A 15185-nucleotide genomic window follows, 5' to 3' on the forward strand; every position below is an offset into this window, starting at 1 on the left:
TAAAAAGTGTCATGATGAAATGAGTTTTGTATTAAAAATCAAGTTCAAAATGTTCAATCCAAACATAATTATGGATTACATTACATTATAAACTCATACCACTATCGCTACCAAGTAAGAAGAAATCCTCCTGCTTTTGTCAAAGGTAATTAGCATTAGTTCATATTGAAAGTTTAATATTTCATTCCATAATGGATGTACTAAAAAATTTTCGAGCTTTACCTATTGTTAGATAAATAAACAAGTGAAAAGAACAAAAACAAATAAACATAGTTGTTATCTCAAGAGAAGAAAATTTATTGAGATAGAGAGGCAATATATCTCTTCCTAGAATGTCTTTTCTTTTAAATAATAATAATTCTCCAATATCATTACATATTTTAACAACATTTTCAATTCCCTAAATATCACAAAACTACAACTAATACCAACTAATTAACCAAACCGAATTGATAAGTTACCAATTACGTACCATTCTAAAAGTCGATATGTTCAATCTCTCAATTAACAACTTTGGAGCATAAAACCCAAAGAGACTTTTAGGCACTAAAGTGAACTTAGGCTAACAAAAACTGACACAGTCTTTCAATTTAGAAGTCGAAGATTCGATTTTTCGCCTGGTTATTGTTGTTGTACCAAGAAAACGAAGGTGAATTTTAGGTTTTTGCGGATTGAATGTTGGAGAGTTGTTTGGTGGCTATAATTTGGTGATAAAGGTGTCTAATTTTCAAGCCAATAATGGTTTGAAAAAGGCCTGTTCCATTATTACTTCCTGGGAAATCAGAGTGCATCAATATTTGTTGAGTAATTTCACCATAATATTTGGTGGAAATGTTGCTTAGATGACTTTCTACATAGATAAGCTCATCCAATTTATCAAATTGCCCATCCATCTCCATTACGGTTACCTGAAATTACCACAAAACAAATTATTGTCAGCAATGAATCTAAGAAGTTAGGGAGCCGACAAATAAAGAAAAGAGAAGAATTAGTAGAATGATTCACGTGGTTTGCCAACAGTGCGTTAGCTACATCGAGATAGAAGAGAAATAATTTTATTAACAATAGTTATTCATAATATAAATGTAACTTTAAAGTTAGAGAGTTTATAATATGCATTTCTCTAAACTCTAGGGTCATAAACATAAATAATTTAGGTTTCGAAACATCACATATCAAGTTCAACGCATTTCAAATATAAGAGATTGATTTGTAAAGACAAATTGTAATGTTTGATAAATGTGAGTTAAAAATTCAAGATTAAATTAATCTCATATAATTCAGAGTGATTTTCGCAAGTTCCATTTGAAAATTTAGAAATAAAATAGACTAAAGTGTGCTTATAATCTTTATAATATAGATTAGAACTTTGTGTCGAAACTCTAAAATTTTCATGTAATGGTTTGTCTATTTATAATTTTATTTCTTTAGAAGGAAAACTCTTAAATAGGTTAATTACATATTAGTCACAAACTTGAAACTTCGAGCATTTAGTGGATGCAAAATTAAAAATCTAAGGATTTATTGGACATCTTTTAGAATTCAAAAATCAAAGAATCACATTTGTTAGCGATTTTGTTTTTAGTTTTGTATTTTCGTATGTTTTCTCTTAAATTAGATACTAATCTATGATTCTCGCATATAGATTGAATTCTTTGTTCGATTTTACAAATAAAAATTACTTTTGTTAGTTTCTAAAATTGAACAACGATGGAGAGTGAATAAAACAATAGGGCAATTATTATCTAAGTCTGTAATAACCATATTTTGCTTCAGTAAATAATATTTAAAAGTCTTGTTATACTAAACACTATTTCAAAACTACAATATTTACTATTTAACATGCATCCTTTTTTATTCTTTACTACAATATTTACTATTTTTTTATTAAACTAAAATAATCTATACACAAAACACATACAATTATAACTCAAATTAAAACAATATGCATTCCAAACACAAATTATTCTAATCTAGCAACGATAACTTATGACTATATAATAACTCACTATTTAGCTCAAATGTTCACTAAACTTTTATCTACTAATTTAAAATATTTTTTTTCAAATATAAGAAAGTGAACTAAAATATTTACAAATATAACAAAGTTAAAATAATCTATAGGTATTTTCAGATATTTTTAATAATTTTGTATTTTAAATGGTAATATCAAATTAAAACTAATGATTTATACTAAAACAAGAAGAAGAAAAGGTGAAAGTGTTTGCATGAAATGCATGAGTGTTGAGAAGAGAATACCTCATGACCAAAGTAAGTTTGAGGGCCACAAGAGAGCCTAATTCCAGGATAAGAACATGAAAGCTTTCTTCCACAAGGAATCCATGAGATTGTTGATCCTTCGTCAAACAGGTAAACTGGACTGAAATTCTCTATTCCTTCTTTCATTATCAATCTAACTCTAAGAATTTTGCCTTCATCGTCATTTGGAATCAATCTCGTTGGCAGTACTTCCATCACCGCATCCGCGTATTGCTTTTGTGGATCTAAATCCAAATCAAAACAATCATCGCATTCAGATTATTCAAGTATGTTTTTCTTTGAATCTTGTCATTTATCTATGCCGGATTTTGGAATTTTTGTAGCTTAATTTTTACCGATATATGCGTCGAAATCTGGTTTTCGCGCTTCGATGCTTGCTTTGATACTCTCAAGGCTATGGCCTCTCTCTGCCATGTCTCTCTGCAATTGTTTTGATTTCAATTTCTAATTCGAAATTTAGAGAAAGTAGAATATTACTCTATCCTAATTTTTAATTTCGTATGTAATATTTGATTAATGTATACCTGAATCTTCCAAGCAAATTTGACCTCGTTGCTGATATCTAAGTAAATGCTGAAGTCTAGAAGATCCCTAACTCGTGAATCGTACCTGCATAAATGTAGATCCATGTATGAAATCTCATAAAAATTACTTGGCCTGCGAATATTTCCCCTCTGCTGTGGAAATGGAATGATTAGACTTTGATTGATCAGTTATCACAGAGAATATGAAAACATATGAAAATGCAAAGGGAAATGGACTATTTATTTCAAGTGATTCATTCATAACGAAGTGGAAAGCTACGTTTGGTTGATCAGTGAGATATAGAAAATAAGAAAAACACTCAAAACTTCTTTATCTCCGGTGATCTTTTAATAAGAATCAAATGCAGGAGGAAGGGTGAGGAAGTTGTAAAATTGAAGATATCTATTCAATCCCTTGGGCCCGTTTTTCTCAAGGTTGGAGAAGTTTATTTCTCAAAATGTATATGAACACAGAGATATTGATGTCACACCTAGAGAGTTTTGGTATTTCGTAACTAATTGATTAAGCAGCGGCTCAGAGATGACCAAAAAAGGAATGTTCATTATTGGACTCATATTCTAACAGGAGAAGTTGGGGATACAATAACTTACATCGGGTGCAGGCCTTCAATGACAAGGATCTTAGGAGGCTTGATAAGCTCAGGTGGATCTAGAAGGCCTGTGACATGATTATAAATAGGCTTCTCAACTGCAATTCCACTTTTGAGAGCCTTAACTTGCTCATACATGAGATCAAAATCATTAGCTCTTGGGTCAAGTGCAGTAACTCCCTTCTGTTTTCTTCCAGTTCTATCCAATGAATGATAATCATCTAAACATATCACAGTTGTAGTGTCACTTATGAGTGTGTTGGAGTCTGGATTTCCACCTCTTGGTGGCTTTGCTGCACCTCCAAATACACTAGTTAGCCTTCTCATGAAAGTGCTTTTCCCACACCCCGAATCTGCTGCTAGACCAATCACAACTGTCTGTTGGTCACCTGCTGAGCAGGTTATCAGCCATGGATTCGTGTTGGCTTTGCCACTCTTGGATTTTTTGCCACTTGCGAAGAAAACTATATGTTCTTGGTGATGTCCTAAGCTTGTTTTTGACGATGAATAGACTGAATAATGTGTGTAGATAAGGGACTTGGCTGTAGAGACTGTTGCCATGGTCTGAAGTTTAGATCTTTGGTTACTCTAATTTGGTTTTCTGAAGCGTAAGACAGTTTGGCCTTCACTTTTCCTTTCTTCTTTTCATTGAACGGGAAGTATTTAGATAGGATCAAGAAAACAGACAACAGTTTGGAAAGGAACCAAAAAAGACTTCGATGCTTACTGCTAAGTTTCTTCAATTACCCTTGTTATCTTTGTAAAATATAGATTGGAAAGAGGGATTTTGTGTGAGTTTTTGACATTGGACATTGGTAAAACTGTCATTTCCTAAGAGAAGTTGAAATGTTGGATTCCTGATTGAAGATGAAGTTCTTGATGAGTTGATGACAAACAGTGACGAGAGGAACTTTGTGGTGGATCTCATTCAGTTTTGGATATTTCTGATGCCACGTGGCAATGGTGGATTGGATGGTTATGGATGATAAGTGAGAGGTGTAGAATGAAGAAGAGATGAAAACTCTGAAATCAAAATTACTCAATCGTTGGCTCTTTGAATTGTACAGTTTCTCAACGTCCTCCATCAAAATTGAACCACAAGTTCAATGAATAGAAGGGAAGGTTTGAGAGAGAAAAACACACATATTGGACAATTTTAGATTTATATTAACATTTTAGATTGTAATTAATTAAAAGTAACTCATGCGATTGGATCTTGACTGTTATTAATTCATCAACAATGGTAGAAAAAGAAGTAAATAGAGTAACGTTGTTATATATATAACAAGTCTTTACTCACATATATCGTAGCATTTATAAAAGATATCAAAACTAGTCGTAGATATTTAAGATCGATATCGAACCTTTCTATTTATGGACATATTGATGAATATTTTCATCTTTAACTCCCACAGGTTGTGAAAGTTAGTATTTCTTGTTTTTCATTTTGTTTCACACAATCATTTTAAACATGGAATGAAATTTATTGAGAGGCAGAAAAATTGGGAAGAAATCAGAATTGATCAAGTTTACACAATCCTGACATCATCTTTGTTGCCAAAGAGAATTAGAAAATAAATTTCACCCAACTCGGTCCATGAACGCCCATCATAGCTGTTGTTTATATGAGCATAAAGATTAAACCTATATTTGTCAATTAACTATAAGACTTATGAAAGCTACGTTAAATAAAGTGTGATTTGAACGAGCATACCAAAAAAAAAAAAAAAAATAGCAATTTTCGCACAAAATTATATATTTATATCAACATCAATAATATCAATCATCAACATTAGAATCCACATCTTTCTCTTGGCTCATTAAAAAAAAAAAAACATCCTAAAATACAATAGCCATACTAACCCTATAAACCCCATCACAAGAAATGACAAACCAAAGATTTTTCCGCTGCAACATCACAACCGTTGCTTAATAATCTCCTCTTCACTCATTTGTTTCCCCTAAAATACAAATAGATTTTCTGCAAAAAAAAAATTACATAAATCAAGAGGAAAAATAATAGGAAGATGAGTGGTTAGAATATAAATATATACACACACATATATAACGAAAATTTTGCATGTTAACGATAAAAGCAAGGGCAAGACCCAAAAAAAAAAAACTTTGGATACTTTTTTAAAAAATGCACCTAATCATTGTCAAATTTGATTGACAAATTCTACCAAGCCAACTCTAAAGTTTGTTAACTTTATTTTTGGGTTTTTATTTTTGAAAATTAAATCTCACATACGAGTTTTTTTCTATTTACTTTGTCAAATTTTATTAGTTTTTTTTTTCCTACTCACTTTGGTTAAATTTAAAACAAAAACAAGCTTTTAAAAACTGCTTTGTTTAGTACTCAAAATTTGGCTGAAAATATTGATAAAAAAAATATTTAACAATGCAAGAAATTTAAGAGCAAGAAACTCAAAAGAAAAAGAAACAAAAAAAAAAAAGTGGTTACCAAATGGAGCCATAGGTTATAAAAAATGACTGAATGTAAGAGAACAAACATAAATATTAAAAACAAAAAACATTGTTACCAAATGAAGGTAAAAATTAGATGGGTTTCTTGCGTCTCACTTTCTCTGAACACAGTCCATTCTAAACTCTCAATCAAAAACAAACTAAGTTTTTTTTAAAAGTTTTTTTATTCTTTTTCTAAATGCTTTTAAAATGTTGGTGATAAATCAAGAGAACTATAACTAGAACATGGAAGTAGTATTTATAAGTTTGATTTTTGAAAACAGAAAATTTAATGGTAATCAGATGGGCCAAGAAAAAAAAAGTAATAATAAGCAAATCAGGATAAAGATAACCATGTCTTACCTGAAGGACCCACAGACTAAGAAGTGATTCCAAGCAAAAAAAGCCAAAACCAATAAGGTAAAATATCTGTGCAAAGAAAATCCCAATTATTAGTCAAACTCGGAATAGCAGGAAGCACCAACAAATAATAGGGAGAATCTGATCTTCAATTATATTTATGCTTGTATTCAACGTTTCATACAGGTAAACTTACAACAGTTCAAAATAATCATGTCACTCAATCATGTAATACTAACGAAAAAGTAACCAATTGTTATTCTGTGACAGTCCTAAAAATAACCACCAGAAGCATGTTCAAACATTTTCGTGGTTCGCTCATAGGTCTAATGGTGTAAAATCAGCAGCGACCAGTACAAAACCACACTATTGATATTGTTAAGAAACCTAGAATGACAAGCACGAGAGCCAAGACAAAGTTAAATAGTTTAAACTCAATTTTAAACATGAAACAGAACCTAAAAAGATGAATAATGAGGCGACAAAGACAGTCCAATTCGTATGTTTGCCATTTTAAAATGGATCCTCCATTCCTCTTTATAAATAAATAAAGAGAGAGGGTATGCAAGGTTTATAGTTGTTTTTTTTTTTTGTCTATTTGAAACTTACCCCAACCAAGACATGTTCAGAGAAGACGTCGATTGCTGCTAAGATACCCCTGAAAACGTTTGGAGGATATATTCAGTAATCCATGCAGCATGGAGAAAGCCACAAGCAACAATGATAAAAATAGGAGCAGCTATTATATAGGCGAAAGAATGAAACTTCATTCATTCATTCATGAACATTTTGAAGGCAAAGCATATTAAAAGGCTGAAATGAAAGCCATAAACTTACGTCAATGACTGTCCGTGAAACACAACAGGAGGCGCAATGGCAGCAAAAATGCAAAATGCAATGTGAAGCTGTACGGTGGTAGAAACTCAATTAATTAACTACTACATAAAAATAAGGGGTAAAAAATCTTTATTTTGAGGGAAAAAGATTAATAGTATTTAGAGTTCATACCAAGTAAAACATGAAGAACCAACCAAATTTCAAAGCACTATCTGTCCTGCAAAGTTGAATAAAATGAGAAATACAAAATAGTGTCAGCGATCAGAAGTTTAAAGCATACAAAATGAGCAAATATAACAATAACATCTTAGGAAATTATTAAACAAGAATATAACAAGAGAGCAGCAAAGACAAAAGCAGGAGGCCGAGGGAAGAAACCCAGTAAAGGAATTCCTCTTAACACATTTGAATGAAATATAAAGATTATCCAATCTCACCTCATAGCTCGGTATAGAGGCCTGTACCATAGCACATAGGAAAGTGGAATCCCAAGTATCGCATATATTACAGCAAGGAAAAAAATTTTGACTCCTGCCAAGTGGTGTCAACAGTCAACAAATCCATTTGTAGTAGCTTAAGGTAACCCATTGCACAAATAAAGAAAATTGAGAGTGAAGTAATTACCCCCGCCTCTAATCCAGCAGACAGTTATTGCAATAACATTGAAGACTAAGCACAAAACAATACCTGTGATAAAATGTAGAGTTAAAAATAAATATGTTGCATAATACATGCTTAGAAATGAATATGTCAAGGATGATATGGTAGGTGAGGCAAGAACCCAAGTAAGGTGAAGAGCATTATACACACATAGGAGAGAAACTCTATCAAAATGCTTAACTCAAATATTTGTATAAAGTTTATACAATTAAAAATATTTTGGGGGGTTCAAATACAACGCACCATAAGTGAATTTTCTTTGTTCTTTTTAACATTTAAAAAGGAATTGAGACAATTAACTTTGCATACCTAGCCAGCTAGCAAAAGCCAAGTACTGCAACTTCTGAGCATGTACTGGTATTTCATTAGCTATATCATGATGAATAATAGGGAAAAATGGAGGCCAGTTTCTATCATCAGCAGGGACACCAGCTGTGCAACATTGAAAAGGTTATAGACTGTCAATAGCTTCATAAAAACAAGAGCAAACAACATTCTATGTCATTTCTTGTAGCAATATCAACAACCTTTAGAAACAGCTTCTTCCCTTTTTTTGATTTCCTGGTAAAAATGAGACATAAGAACAGTTAGTTAACCACTCCACAATAACAAATACCTTTTTTGTTGGTTGGTTGGATGAGGGTTATGAATTATGATAAAGTGTGTGTATGTATAATATAAATATATATAGATATAAATCAAATAGTAAAAAACTAACGTCTAAAATTAGAATACAGAATAGAATCGAAAAAAACAAAATCAACTTGCATAAAACAAATGAGCGGGTGAACAACTACCAAAATGTATTCACATATAGTCGAGTTATGGACAGCTGTAGGTGTAGGTAGTATCAATCAGTCTTACACAGACACAAAATCATTGATGTCAAACAAATCACCTTTTCTTTCCTACTAAGTTCAGCTTCCCAGGCAGCAAGCTCTCTCTCCTTCTTCTTCGGATCCTACATGAACCAAATAAAACATTACTTCTTCAAAGTAAAAAGAATCCAAGCAAGAAAGTACAGAGTATGATAATCATTACATTCATCGTATCCAGTGGAATATCCACTGTAGCATCATGCTTCTGTCCAAAGCCCAGAGTTTCTGATACCATTTGCGGGATTCGAAACTTTGATCCAGGAGCACCACCACCTTTCTGCAAATGTTGAAATTAGTAATGACAAGCCGTACTGTTACCATTTCCATCCTCTTAAGAACAAACTTGATTTGCTTACTTCTTATAGTTTCAAATATCAGATGTTACAGATAAATAATAAGCTACAGCCAACAAGAAGAGCATTGTCAATAAACAACAAATGGCTGCTTTCAATTTATGCATATCCAAATAACAATTCCACACAGATTGTAATGACGCTCATTTTCAATCCCAAATGATGATATGAAATCATCTTCCTAAGTACTCCAAAACAACAACAACTAGTACCATTAAGTCTACGTTTAGTATAATTCAAATTCCAAATTTGAATACCTACTTCATCCTTCAACTACTTCACATCACTCCCATAATTCTCCAAAGATATTTCTCAGCGGCTATAAAATCAACCCTACTCCACCAAATTTAGCAAAATTTCCCTTAGATCCAGCTTAAAGAACAATCCAACAACCTCACTCTCACCCCCTCAAACTCAAAAATAGAAAACAAAAAAAACCCGATCGAAACACTCGCCGAATATAAATCGTATAAAACAAGAAACGAAAATGCGAAAAAAAAGTAACGAGATGCACAGATCTGAAGAAAAGTGAGATTAAGCCACAAGAGAAAGAGAAAATGGAAAAAAGAAAAGATTACCGAAAATGGATTGACCCCTTCTTCATCGAAGGGATTGGGATCGTTGTGGCGATTCATGGCGAATTTTCAGATCCCTAAAATCGAGCAATTTTGTTTGTTTGGAGAAGGCGGTGGGTGGTAGCGAACAGCAAATAGCGATAGAGTAGAGTGAAGGTTTGTTCTTGAAGTGCCTTTTTATTATCGGTGCTTGTTTGTTACGCGGGATCTGCCTTGCAAATTTTAGCCAATATTTCTTTTTTGAATTTATATTATATTCTCTCTCTCTTTTCTTTTCTTTTTCTCTTTTTTTTTTCTTTAATCAATTCAAACTTTATTTAAATTTGTTTGAATTTTTGAATTTGAAATTAGGAGTTAGGGCACTTCCAAAAAAGTTTTCTTCAACTTTTGTTGTTTTGTTTACACTTTCTCAATTATTTTTTTGTCTTTTGGTTTAACTTTTTAGTTTTTAGTTCTTTTATATTGGAAAAATGAGAAGAATTATGGTTGAAGTATCGTAACAGTTGCAATTAAATCATTGAATTTTTCGATCGTAAAAAACGAGTCTTAAAACTTGTATAAGAGTGTGTTTGTCATTTTTAAATTACATATATGATATTTGTAATCGATTAAAATCAATTTTCATTAGACGAAGAGTGTGCTTAAAAGTGTAAAATTATGAATGTATAATCCTCGAGTTTACAGAGAATATGAATGAAACGATATCGTCATAACGAGATAAATTTTGATGATATTAAAGTATATGGTTAAAAGTGCTTATAAATTTTGAAATTTAATATCTATATTAATAATGTGTTTTTTTTGGCTTAATTCTAAAAAATTTAAATTATGTGTGCTTGTGTAATTCTATGTCGAGAGGTATCTTGGAAAGTTTTATATAAGAAGCATGTGAGTAAGACAAAATATTATGAAATAATTGTTGTTGGTTTGTGAGTCACCCTTTATTAAAACATTCAAAATGAACAAAGATAATGGATAGCAAGGACATTCCGAGACTATAAGTGTAGAATTTGTCTTATAAGTTTTAGTTTTAAATTTTAGGCTTGAGGCATTAGGGTATGTTTGGATTGACTTTTCAACTGCTATTACACATTTTTTATAAAAAGATAAAAATTAAAAATGATTCAAAATAATTTTTTTCTAGTCAATCTAAACACATGGTGAGCATTAAATTCATATCTGGTGATTAAAGGTGTAAAGTATCTTTTAAAATTGAGTCTCGGCTATTTTAAAAGCCCATTTTAAAAGATTTGAGTTTTATCATTGTAATTTGATAAAACCATGGCAATTAAAATCAACCTTAAAAGTTCAAGTTTCTATAATTTAACATGTAGTTCTAAACTTGCAATTATTGCCATAAAAAAAATGGATTGTTTTAAATTTTACTTCTTTTGACGTCATTTTTACTTGAACTTACAATTTAGTGTTTAGGTCTAGAATTATGGATTCGAGTTTTGTTTATCGAGGTTGTAATAATTCATACGTTTACTACTTTTCACTTGTAATTCTTATTCTTTTGGTGCGCTTGACCAATGACTCTTCTGATTGGTTATCTCATGTTGTTGCACCTAAGAAGGTTATGATTCGAGATTTTGTTTGGTTTTCTTAATGAAATTTGTTTTAAAATAAATTAAATTTTATAAGACGTACAATCATTTAATACAAAGTTCTTTAAAATGTTTTTAAACAACTAATCAAAACATGTTGTACTAATTAAAGTTTAAGTTTGTTTTGAAATAGTTTATATATATTTTCATTTCATAGACGCTCGAACGACTATTAACCTATTTTGTATTTTGGAATGGTTTCACCTTGAAAAAATATATATTTTAGAAATACCTTTTAATAGATGAAAAAATATTGTTGTGACAAATTACATTACAAATTGATGGTGTAAATGAAGATGTTACAAATTTCTAGATTTAGTTCATATGTTAAGTTCTAAAACCTCAAGATCTTAGGTGCTACACCGGAAATGTTGTAACCAAAAAGGTAATCTTTTTTGTTTCTTTTTAAGATTTGTTATCATTTAATTAATAATATGTCATAATTAATTAAACTGCATACTCAATACATTCATACATTCCTATATGTTTATGATAGACAATATTCCCTAAAAACATTTTCATTATTTAACTTTATCGCAATTATATAAAACAATTGTTCAGTACAACGATATTATAGAATTTATTTAATATGGATACATCTAAAACTATGATAGCATCCTTATATACAGACAAGCACATTGCTTTAAGAGAATTTCTTATGAATAACAAACAAACAAAATTGTTTATGAAATATAACAATCTTACAACATCAAACCATCTATCGTTACTTTTTTAAAATCTTATTTATAAGAAAATATAACTTGGGTTATTATTTTAATCCAAATTATTTATATAAATTTTATTTTTCAAGCATCTACAAGGTTGTGTATAACTTTGATTTTAAATAGTCTTTAATGGATTAAGTGTGAAGTTACTTGAGCCGAAGAAAGTTCTTTTGTATACACCTTTTTGCCTCTCAATCTAAATCTTCAAAATACAAAGCCAGTAGCCCATTATTATGGTGTATAGTTAACACTTGTTTTTAAAAAATTTGCTAACGTCCTAAGGATTTGTAGCTCAAACATTCATTTTTTTAATAGTTTAAAATGAACATAACTTAGCTAAAGTTTATAGTTCGAAATATCACTGTTTTTCTTTATCAAACTTTAGATTATCACATAGCTCCAAATCGTCTAAAGAAGATGATAAAAAGATAATAATAAAAAAAGTTAAAGATTTCAAGTTACAATCCAATAAGAAATCACCAATGGGTTATCTCTTTTAATATAGTTTTCTATGCCTTTTGCCTTGAATGAATGTACTTCTTTGGGTGTTCCATACCTTCTGTCAAACCGATCTTTCCATATTCTTCACAGCTTTATCAATTCACTGTTAATTTTGTTAACAATTCTACGAACCCTTTCCGTTCAATCCTACTACAAAAAGATACCAAAGAATCAAATCCAAAATCCCAAAACCCCATTCGTCAAGCAAAGCTACAATAGAACTTCGCTTTCAATCTATACCAAACCTATCCTTTCATTTTCCATAACCCAATTTCCCCTCTCTCTTTTTTTTCTTCTTCTTCTTCTTCTTCTTTGATTCAAGAGAGAGAAAACGACTTCTGTTTCTCTTTCGAACCAGTCGAGATCCGATCCTTATTGGGTTTTTAATTTTTTGGACTCTTTTATTTGTCTATGGCGTTTGGACTATTATAGAGAGAGAAATTGAGAGACCCTTTGAAGTAGATAGAGTGAGAGAGGAGTTTATAGGGCAAAAGGCGGCGAGATCTCAATACCCATTTCATTTGTTGTGAGTAACTTTTGTTTTGGGTCTTTTATCGAACAGATGGTAGGCATTTTTTCAAGATTTTCTTCTAGCAGAACAGGGCATCGACGAGCGCAAAGTGCCCTTGTAAGTAGGCGAATTAAGTTGATTTTTATTTGCTTGTACTATCTCGAATCTGTGTATTGCCATGAATCTGTGGCTGTTTGTTTCCCTTTTGAGGTTTCGAAGTGATGGGTTATCCACTGATTGTTATATATCTTGCGCTTGAGATTATCGGTTCTGTTTTTGAAGAATCTGAACTTAATTTTCATTTCCTGGTTTTTTCGTGGCTGCTAGATTGGTTGACTTTTGATAAATTGGATTCTTACTTGCGTTGTTGTGGTGGAGAATACGATTCTATGAGGCATTTTTGTAGAATTCTTTGACTTGGGTCATCTGAAACTCGAATCTAGTGCTGATTTTTGGTCTTTTTTTTTTTATAAAAAAAATAATATTAATCATAATAAAGGTTGTTTATTCCGTAGTAATGGATCAGTTAAGCTTTTATGCTTCTGATTTCCATGGTTGTTTCAAGATTTCATCATATTTTCTATTTTACTTGTCCTGTTTTACTTTGAAACTTTAATGGAGGTAAGGAAATTACCATCTGGGTTCATGTTTTCTTTTACTCTTTTAGGTTTGTTAAACATTTATTTGGATATTTTGGGTATTTTTTATGTTAATAAAGTGTGTTCATATGGTGCAGGATGGGAGAGAAGGACTGCCTCCAAATCCAGAGAGCACTGGTGTTAGTGCTACTTCTGCTACTGCTTCTCATGGAATTGAAGTAGCAGTGGAGTTCAAGCCTGTTGAGCATCCAATTGAGCCTCTGGACAACGATCAGCCAATTCAGTGCCCATTGCCTGAACCTTCTATTCTGAATGTAAGCTGCATAGTTGATCTTGAACAATTTTGTTCAGTTTAATGTCCATCTGATCAATTATATATCTAGTTGCTTTATTGCATATATTATGTATATATGTCCAAGGGTGAAAGAGGCAGCAATTGATGGGTATCAATCCCTGAAGTCGTTTATTCATAGATTCATTTCGGGAAGTCTATTCGTGATTTTAAAGATGATATCTAGAAACTGTATAAGAAAAAGAAACCGGTATGGTAAGCATCATAAAGTAGAGTTGTCCTGTATAATAATCATAAACTTATTGCACAAAATGATCAGTTCCACCTGAAGTAACCTTTTCTTACCCCACCCCAATCATAGGATTCATATGACTACACGGTCTTGAATTATGCTTATTGCTGAATAATCTGTATCAAACACGTTGGAATGCTAGATTCTAGTAATTTTCCTTCCAGACTAGTATGTGGACAAATTGTTGTGATCTTGTAAATGTGAAATTTCAAATCTTTGTTGCCCCTCTTGAAACCATTGAAAACTCTGATTGAATATAATATTTATGATAGATGAAATTTGAAAGCCATGAAGCTGATTTTGGTTGAACTAATTGTTAGAGAATTGTGATGTTGTTGGCTTCCTTATTGATTTATCAAACCTATCACTACTAAAAGTTGTAGGTTTGTGTTATATTTTGAGATCTGATTTTGAACTCCTAACCCACTAGGATGGAAGAATATGGAAGGAACGTGTATCAAGTATGCGAAAACTGCCAGATTTACCCGTCATGAAAGAAGCTGAAGTCGGCGAGACAAGACCACGACCAACACGCACAATCTTACCATCTATCAGTGCTCCTGAACATAACATCCTAAACCTACTTGAGGAATCCGGGATATAGCACAACTAATTACTCTTCTCATCTGGAATTTAGAGTTCCCTATACAATATTTTTTAAAGTTTTCATCCCCTCCCCCTAAAATTTTTACCTTTATTGTTATTTCATGTACAATGTCATGTCACGGGTTCAGTGTTTACATAATATATCAGAAATTTAGTGTTCAAATCTTCAACTTTCTGTGTTATCTCTGTTAGTTTTGTTGTCCATTTGTCATCGAGGTCCCGAAAGCCAAGGGAAAACATTCGAGCAGTCGAGAGTCTGAGATTATTGGTTTGGCACTGCAGACTTGATTATTGGTGGAAGAGGAAGATGAATGATGTTAGGTAAATACAACCTGCCTGCACATGGCTCAAAAAGTTTGAGACAATTTAGAGTTGCAAATTATGAATGGAAATATAGGTAGATTAGCTGGATATCAAAAGGACCTTTACAGCTTCTCATTTTCTAAAAATATTGGCTTTAGGACTTTCTAGGAGACCTAAAAATATGGGGATAGGAATTGGGACAACT

At 31.7% G+C, this 15185-nt stretch overlaps 3 protein-coding genes across 4 annotated transcripts; 1 reads left to right on the plus strand and 2 right to left on the minus strand.

Annotated features, from left to right (window-relative positions):
* Positions 1–276: 276 nt before the first annotated feature.
* Positions 277–4296, minus strand: LOC101208330 (phosphoribulokinase, chloroplastic). Its single transcript, XM_004146062.3, has 5 exons — positions 3417–4296; positions 2805–2889; positions 2616–2700; positions 2260–2504; positions 277–908 (listed from the first exon to the last, which is right to left on the minus strand). The coding sequence occupies exons 1-5, from the start codon at positions 3974–3976 to the stop codon at positions 657–659; spliced, it is 1227 nt and encodes a 408-aa protein (XP_004146110.1). The 5' UTR covers positions 3977–4296; the 3' UTR covers positions 277–656.
* An 857-nt stretch (positions 4297–5153) lies between these two features.
* LOC101208570 (secretory carrier-associated membrane protein 4) lies at positions 5154–9791 on the minus strand. Its single transcript, XM_004146063.3, has 12 exons — positions 9548–9791; positions 8780–8893; positions 8637–8699; positions 8266–8299; positions 8048–8170; positions 7703–7765; positions 7516–7609; positions 7250–7295; positions 7079–7146; positions 6851–6899; positions 6245–6310; positions 5154–5396 (listed from the first exon to the last, which is right to left on the minus strand). The coding sequence occupies exons 1-12, from the start codon at positions 9602–9604 to the stop codon at positions 5364–5366; spliced, it is 810 nt and encodes a 269-aa protein (XP_004146111.1). The 5' UTR covers positions 9605–9791; the 3' UTR covers positions 5154–5363.
* Positions 9792–12353: 2562 nt separating this feature from the next.
* LOC101208810 lies at positions 12354–14847 on the plus strand. Of its 2 annotated transcripts, none has more exons than XM_004146064.3 (3): positions 12354–13005; positions 13625–13801; positions 14502–14847. In XM_004146064.3, exons 1-3 carry the CDS (start codon positions 12940–12942, stop codon positions 14673–14675), a joined length of 417 nt encoding a protein of 138 aa, XP_004146112.1. In that variant the 5' UTR covers positions 12354–12939; the 3' UTR covers positions 14676–14847. The 2 variants fall into 2 exon arrangements, with proteins under 2 accessions (XP_004146112.1, XP_031738534.1); XM_031882674.1 differs by lacking the exon at positions 12354–13005 and adding an exon at positions 13379–13509.
* The last annotated feature ends 338 nt before the right edge of the window (positions 14848–15185 follow it).

Source organism: Cucumis sativus, chromosome 3 (genome assembly GCF_000004075.3).
Source record: "Cucumis sativus cultivar 9930 chromosome 3, Cucumber_9930_V3, whole genome shotgun sequence".
Classification (NCBI taxonomy): domain Eukaryota; kingdom Viridiplantae; phylum Streptophyta; class Magnoliopsida; order Cucurbitales; family Cucurbitaceae; genus Cucumis; species Cucumis sativus.

Coding starts and splice junctions, on each gene's coding strand:
- LOC101208330 (XM_004146062.3), bottom strand. CDS start 3,976: ATGGCAACAGTCTCTACAGCCAAGTCCCTTATCTACACACATTATTCA. Junction 2,890..3,416: donor ATTGAAGGCCTGCACCCGAT/GTAAGTTATTGT, acceptor ACATTTATGCAG/GTACGATTCACGAGTTAGGG. Junction 2,505..2,615: donor AGATTTCGACGCATATATCG/GTAAAAATTAAG, acceptor ATTTGGATTTAG/ATCCACAAAAGCAATACGCG.
- LOC101208810 (XM_004146064.3), top strand. CDS start 12,940: ATGGTAGGCATTTTTTCAAGATTTTCTTCTAGCAGAACAGGGCATCGA. Junction 13,006..13,624: donor GACGAGCGCAAAGTGCCCTT/GTAAGTAGGCGA, acceptor CATATGGTGCAG/GATGGGAGAGAAGGACTGCC. Junction 13,802..14,501: donor CTGAACCTTCTATTCTGAAT/GTAAGCTGCATA, acceptor CTAACCCACTAG/GATGGAAGAATATGGAAGGA.
- LOC101208570 (XM_004146063.3), bottom strand. CDS start 9,604: ATGAATCGCCACAACGATCCCAATCCCTTCGATGAAGAAGGGGTCAAT. Junction 7,147..7,249: donor GGTTCTTCATGTTTTACTTG/GTATGAACTCTA, acceptor ACCACCGTACAG/CTTCACATTGCATTTTGCAT. Junction 6,311..6,850: donor CTGAACATGTCTTGGTTGGG/GTAAGTTTCAAA, acceptor TTCTTTGCACAG/ATATTTTACCTTATTGGTTT.